Here is a 7,500-nt window from a genome sequence, read left to right as displayed (position 1 = left end):
ATTTGTCTTTTGCTTCTCTTCACCATGCTGCTGTGTGGAGTAGTATGCACTCAGAAGAGACCCAACACAACACTTACTAGTATTGATGAGGAACTGGTTGGAGACGCCTGGGTGATCCACGTCATGAATGGCACTGGCGAAAATGGCAGCAAGAATTTCAAGGTCTGTGAACACCGCCTGAAGCAAGAAGGAGAAAACGATAATATTCTTATTGTCCCGACATGAGCAGCATTTCACCAGACACACGTGACTTGCTACATCTGTCCCAGCTGTGACATAACGCCAACTGCAAAGAGGACATTATGTTGCGGCAGTTTCATTTAGGCACAAATGGGACGTTACAGTATATTGCAGTAATTTCATTTGGCACTATATTTCAGCATCTTAACTTTGCATCTACGATTGTTGTTTTTTTTATTATCTTTCTGAATGAAATGCTGAATGAAATAAAATGCCATGAGGTCCTTGAGGGAGGCGGTGGGTAGCCAGGCCGTGCCCTCCTAGTGACGCAACACCTTCAGCGTCACTTCTAGTCAGGTCAAGAGCAATGAAAGTACTTTCTGAACACCTGAGAAATCAGGAACTCCTCCCACTTTGTCGGGAAGCAAACAGTCCTTAGCAAACCAAGGGAGGCAGGTCAACCATGCCGCTTGGGAAATGTTAATTGTTATACTGTTGGTCAGACCAAGTCTCGAAGAGATTTGAAAGTCAACAATAACCAGGCGAGGCGGTGGGCATACCTCTAAGGCAGGGGTGGATAGCAGCACGTGTGTGGACTGGGCGACGTCAGCAGCGTGGATATTGTTGTGATAGGCAACATCTCCGTGGTAATGGTCTTCTAACGTCATTAGGTAGGTGATGAAGGTGTCGAGTGGAATCTTAAACGTCTTTAACAAGTCCCTCTCCTGTGGATGGAGAAGAATAAACAGTTTCATTAGACCGTGACCAATGTGTGCTGCAAATAAACAACAATGATTCACTGTGGCATGAAATGCCATGCTCTTTGCTGCCGTTGTTACCTGGAATATCGTGTACATCATGACTGTTAATGGTCTGTTGCCGGAGAACTCTGTGACTTTGAAAACATTAAGGCCCCATTTGTTGATGTCCTCCAGCTCCTGAAAGGGAGGGACAGGCACATATACAGTCAGAATTGTATAGATACACATTTTAACTGACTGTATAAATGTCAAACAAATACCTACATGCAAATTCTGACACCAAATCGAGAGCTAACATGTTAAGGCCTCCCATTCTGATTCAATTTGCAGTCAAAATGTTGGTAGTAAAGTAGTAATCTTCCATTCATCACCATACAGTACCCACTTTATAATGCCTTGTGATTTATTTATTGATTTTATACAACTATTTGTGTGGACTCTGCGTCATTATTGGCAACGATAGTGAAGATTTAGGAAGGGAGTGGGAGACAGAGGGAGCAATGGAGAGGAGCCAGTAACATGATTGCAGGCTGTATTCAAACCTGGGTCTGTATGGCCACTTTATATCATAAAGTCTCATGGTACGGGTGCTACATAACGAGAGACTGCAGCTTTAATCCAACATTTGAAGATTAGAACCTACTAGAAGCATGTTATATTCTAAGAATTGAGTTAACACTACAAAATTTGCACTTGTTCTCTGGAAATGACTCGATGTCTATTTAGGGTTTAAGTCTTTCCCAGTGGCTGTGGACGGCACGGACCTTCGCCAGCTCGTCCTCGGTCTCCGTCTTGACGCCGAAGCGCGGGATGTTGGAGTTGGTGAGGCTGGAGCTGTGCTGGAGCTTCTTGACGCCGCTGATCTGTGACATCGGCTGATTCTTCTTCTTCTCCTTCTCCTTCTGGCTCTGAGGAGACGGCATCTCCACCTCATGCTGCTTGTCTGGGAAACGGAAGAAGGAGAGAGACAGAGAGAGAGAGAGAGAGAGAGAAAGAGGGAGAGGGAGAGGGAGAGAGAGAGAGAGAGAGAGAGAGAGAGAGAGAGAGAGAGAGAGAGAGAGAGAGAGGTGATCTTTATTAACTTCTATATATTCTATAACATTGTATTTGGCAGCTGTGTTACACCTGGTAAACACCTGATAAATATTGCTTTCACTACCATGCACGTTTATTCTGTATGTATGAAATGAATTGCAACGTTTGTTACACGATATCATAAAATCAAACATGGACATACAGTATGATGACCCTCATCACACTATCTTCTATCTTGTCATTTACATCACATACCCTTTGTACATGAGACGTGCATCTCAGTATCATTTAAGGCTCCAGCTGAAGGGTTTGGATGCAAAAACCTGTAAGTGCATTTGTTCATAAAAAGTGCACAAAAATAGGCCATAATTCTATGAATTCCGTAAACTTAAAGACCAGTCCACCTCATATCGTTTGGGCTTGACTTAAACTTGGTAATCATATTTACGTGGCTTTTTGATTGAGTTTACTGGTATTTACAACAGATTCATAACAGTTTTTTGGCTATGGGTTTTATAGGGTTTTGAACTCAATACAATAATATTTCTGAATCAGAGAGCTGACATTTATGGCACAATGAGGGCGTTGGCTGAGGGTCCTAATAGGCGAGGGTGAGAATTGTGCACATCCCAGGAGAAAGGGCAGGACAAAGGGAATGTCTGATGAAGACAATGGTCGAAACAAACTCCTGCCAAGGAATAAAAAAAATCAAGGAAAAATAATTTTATGTGTGTGGACTCGTCGCAATGGCCGCAATGCCTCACCTAAGAACGTGCTGGAGATGAACTCAGACACCTGGTTACCCGAGCGGCTCATCTCCGACAGATGCGTGAGCTCTCGGTTCAGCATCCTCTTGAACTGCAAGGGGGAAGGAAAAAAAGTGTGGGTGTCAAAAACATATACATCAACCTGTCTAACACGTACAGTAACTATTCTGAACTCGTGCACTTCAGCACTTCCGTAGAAAGTATAGAACACAGAGTGCATTTGAACAGGAGGGTGGCGGGCTGCAATAACCGCAACCCCACACATAAAGCATTTATATGTTAACATCTATTGCTGCATAATTTTTTATTCAGTTACATGCGCCATGTCAACATTATCATTATGTATAGTGCTTGGACATGGATCCATTAAGAGCATGGAGCTGTTTTATGGGTTTAAAGTGGCAAGTCACAGAAGGCAAGAATCAGACAAAGCCTTAATATGCCGCTTTCAGATATTAAAGAAGCTCAACATGCAGTATGTACAGAGATATCAGTAGCTTTTCCAACATGATTTATGTGCATTTATTATTTTACTTATCTATCGATTAATTAATTATATATAACTGTTCATTTTTTATTTCTTGGGATCTTGCAGTGGATCTTGCCAAGAACTCTTTCGTCACCATCTCCCATGATCACATACGCCCTGGAATTACCCAAAAAAAGATCTCAGCTGCAGGCTTACGGTAAATTTAGCAACACACACACACACACACACACACACACACACACACACACACACACACACACACACACACACACACACACACACACACACACACACACACACACACACACACACACACACCTGCAGCCAGGAAAAGGCATACACTTCCTTCGTCACTCTCACACTCACGCAGTCAGACACACACAGGCACAGATTTAAGACAGTATGGGGTCATAGACAACAGACGTTCAGAGAGTGGGGGGTGGCAGTGACGAAAGAAGCAGGGTAACTCAGAGCGGAGCAGCCAAGCCAAGGAAACAATGGAGATCAATCACTAAACCGTCTCCATCCTGCCCAACTATGTAATACGTTAGTATGGGAACGTTAACACGTTACCAAACAACCAAAGACAATTTTCTGTTTCATGTGTTACAATCAAGTTTTTATTTTATCTTATCTTATCTTACCAAACCAATAGCAAAAAACAACAAAATTCTACATTAGATCTATCTAGCTGTTTGAGACTTTCAGTTCTCAATTTCCAATCAACCATTCATGAACCTTGTGTCAAGCCATCTACATTTAAAGCATATTTTCTCCAATAAACAATGTCCCAATTATAACCACAACCCCACCAACACCCCTGCTGTCTCCCCCTTTCTTGATCTACTTGGCTACTTGCCAGAGCTCCTTGCCAGGTTTCCTCCCTATATGTGGATATTTTTTGGTTGGAGAGTACTTCAAGCCATTTACCTTGATATATCCCCATGACACTGTGAGCAGGTAATTTGTCTCAGGCATTTTGAAGAGACAGCTAGTTCCACATTTACGACACACAAGCACAAAACGTCTTCAGGTGAGGTCCGGGACGGATGGCTGATGGCAGAAAGGTAGACATAAAACACTGCTAGAAAAGCAGTGCCTCAGCATCTCAGCGCTGCGACCGCACAACACGAAAGAAGAAAGAAGAAAAAGAGTTCTGCCGTGCACTAAAATCCACCTTGAAGCTGGACCAGACACTTCGATACAATATTCCAATTCTGCCCCCAGTTACGTCTTTGCTGGTAGAACATCACATGTATTCCGAGTAAAGGTTCAGACATTCCGCCTCAGTTTGGAGCGATGAGCAGAGAAGCATTCCTGTATGATCAGTGCATAATCTAATCCGAAATCACTGTATAATAATCACTATGGCAGGCTGGTGGTACAGCAGATTGAGAAGAGTGATGCTCGGGGCAGGCAGGGATGCGAGAGCTGGAAGTGAGGCAGGTCTGTCCTCCAGCGATGCTCTCCAAATAAGGTAGGCAAAGGCAGCGCCACCTCACACCGTCACGCATGTGAGGGGGGCGGGCCGACGGGAGGGAGGCACGACGAGCAAGCAGCAGAGCGTGGCTCACTCAAGCACCAGCCCGGCCAATCGCACGGCACTGGATGAGCTCATGCACACGCCTGATTGGTGAAGCAGAGCAGTGGAGGAGGGTCAGGCTTTGGAGAAGGGGGCGGGGGGTGGGGATGGCTGGTCTCTGGAGAGTTTCTCGGTGGTCCCTCCCTCCCCTCCCTCTCTCTCTCCTCGTCCCGCTACTTCTCCTCTTCTCTCTCTTTCTCCCTCCTCCTTCTCTCTCCTCCTCTTTCTCTCTCCGTCCTCTACTCTCGCTCTCTCCTCCTATCTCTCTCTCTCTCTCTCTCCTCCTCCTCCTCCTCTCTCTCTCTCTCTCTCTCTCTCTCTCTCTCTCTCTCTCTCTCTCTCTCTCTCTCTCTCCTCCTCCTCCTCCTCCTCCTCCTCCTCCCTCCTCCTTCTCTCTCTCCTCCTCTCTCTCTCCGTCCTCACTCTACTGTGGGTGCTTTTGTGGGGCAGCAAGATGGGAGGGCTGTGTTTCGACACAAGTGTATGGTGTAATCACACCATTCACACTCACAGCCCATCCTGGGATATGCCCTACTATAAGGTGTATACCGTTTATGTACATGCAAAGGTACTGTAGGCCTAGGAGCATTACAGTAGATCATACTGTAAGTTTAATCTTGTGCTGTGTTCTGTTGTGAATATTGTCTATGTGCGTGTGCGTGTGTGTGTGCGTGTGCGTGTGTGTGTGCGTGTGTGTGCGCCCAAGTGTGTGTGCGTGTGTGTGTGTGTGCGTGTGTGTGCGCCCAAGTGCGTGTGTGTGTGTGTGTGTGTGTGTGTGTGTGTGCACGCCGTTATTCATGACGATGAGGTCATCTTCATGACATGAGTTTCTGGAAAGAGGAGCATTGCCTCATCGCTGGTTGGTCATGAAATATTGAGCCTTGTAAGTTACTGATTCACTCGCCTCTTTCTCTGAGGGCAACACAACTGGAAACATATGTATTTAACCACCATGTTCACAAAGCCATCAAGGCACAACAAGGCTCTTGTACGGAAGTACGTGAGGAAAGGAGGGTCACGTACGTAGGTACACAGCGCTAATGAATAAGTTATAGAAGCTCTGTGTTGCTACCACTTGACATTTTCAGTATTTATGACTTGAGTGAGACAGTTTATCCGCAATCAGTGCCTCTCAAAGGGAGGGCACGGGGAGTGTGTGTGTGTGTGTGTGTGTGTGTGTGTGTGTGTGTGTGTGTGTGTGTGTGTGTGTGTGTGTGTGTGTGTGCGCGCGCGCTGTGACGTGAGTGTGTTGGGGTGAAGGGTTAGTGTTTGAAGACCTGATGAGGCAGGCCCATTGGTTTGGTAATATGATGAGGGCTTGCAAGGTCTTCTGCACAAGGTTAAGAGGGTTACACATCCCTGGCCAGCAGGCAGCCCTGTGACTAAATACATAAATACACCCGACATGCTTTCGTAAAATATTTTCCTCCAAGATATTGAACCAGAGTTGTATGAAGTAGACGTTGTAGAAGCACCAAAGATTTTCTAGTGCAGGGGTTTCCAAACTTTTCCCCCTGTGCACCCCCTTGTACATTTCAATGTGGTTCGCGCACCCCCTGAGCGAATATTTTGGTGTGCTGATGGCCGCTTAAGTATGGATTCACTGCTCATTCACTGCATATTATGCACAGTCGTTTTTGGGGAATCCTCTCTTCCAATAGTCTTGGAAGTAAACTACACTTCAGATGGACCCGTAATGTTCATCAATGCTAGATAAAAACGTACATATCCGCCATTGCTTTATTCAGCTCGCGCACCCCCTTATGGCAGGCCGCGCACCCCCAGGGGTGCACGCACCCCACTTTGGGAAACCCTGTTCTAGTGGAAAGATAGATCAAACCACGCCTATCCAATGCAAAGGAGCGTGCTCAGGTTTGGGCTCCTTGCCCTGCTGTGGCTCACAGTCACATCGGGGTCCCGGGTTTGATTCCGACAAGAGGTCATCTCTCTCTCCCACCCTCCTCCTGTCACAATGTCAAACTGTCCAATCACATAAAGGTATGAACCCCCCCCCCCAAACAAAAATATAAATAAATACATATATTAATTTTTAAAAAGTGTAAGCTGCCGCTAGGAATCTGCCAAAACACTTTGGATGTTTTTCATCCCGGGGGGGCAGATCATGTAGGCTACATAGGCTTGTAAACAGTCATCGATATGAACAATAGATACCACGTTGACCTCTCCCTTGTATTGGAACGAACGACTGAAGTCAGATTACCACCATGTTTAGACAACATGTTTCTGCCATTAATCAGTGACAACAGAGATTCTTTAAGTATATAGAGATATGGCAACATAATAGGTTTCTATAGGCACCTAACGTGACCAGGTCTGCCTAAAGGGGCGTGTCATAATGCTCCTAGAATGAATAGAACAGTCCTTAGGTCTGCCTAAAGGGGGATCCCCCCCCCCTCCCCCTTGCAATAGTAGAACCCGGAAACAATGGGCCAATGGAACCTCTCTCTTATCTACTCTCTCTGGTGACAAGGCAATACACACATTACGCTGTAGTAGGTAGTAGGTAAGATCTATGAGAAATATCATTACACTGTCCTAGGACATCAGGGCCCAGGGTTGGGCCATGGCAAAAGGCTGAACACAGCATCTAGTAGTGGTGTCAACAATGATCGATTCGGCGATCCAATCCAATGCGGGGCATGGACGATCCAGGATCGATGCGGC

At 45.7% G+C, this 7,500-nt stretch overlaps 1 protein-coding gene across 4 annotated transcripts in view; it reads right to left on the bottom strand.

Moving 5' to 3' along the window:
* pde4d (phosphodiesterase 4D, cAMP-specific) overlaps positions 1 to 7,500 on the bottom strand; it is a 273,715-nt gene that overhangs the window by 12,269 nt on the left and 253,946 nt on the right. For all 4 annotated transcript variants that reach the window (XM_063194992.1, XM_063194991.1, XM_063194993.1 and 1 more), the window contains 5 exons: positions 2,741 to 2,834; positions 1,706 to 1,884; positions 1,020 to 1,118; positions 741 to 905; positions 78 to 177 (listed from right to left, as the gene is read on the bottom strand). In XM_063194992.1, coding sequence (XP_063051062.1) covers positions 78 to 177; positions 741 to 905; positions 1,020 to 1,118; positions 1,706 to 1,884; positions 2,741 to 2,834 — 637 coding nt within the window. The remainder of the gene's footprint in view (positions 1 to 77; positions 178 to 740; positions 906 to 1,019; positions 1,119 to 1,705; positions 1,885 to 2,740; positions 2,835 to 7,500) is intronic.

This window comes from Engraulis encrasicolus, chromosome 3, assembly GCF_034702125.1.
Source record: "Engraulis encrasicolus isolate BLACKSEA-1 chromosome 3, IST_EnEncr_1.0, whole genome shotgun sequence".
NCBI classification, from domain to species: domain Eukaryota; kingdom Metazoa; phylum Chordata; class Actinopteri; order Clupeiformes; family Engraulidae; genus Engraulis; species Engraulis encrasicolus.
This window is presented reverse-complemented; position numbering and strand designations above follow the sequence as displayed.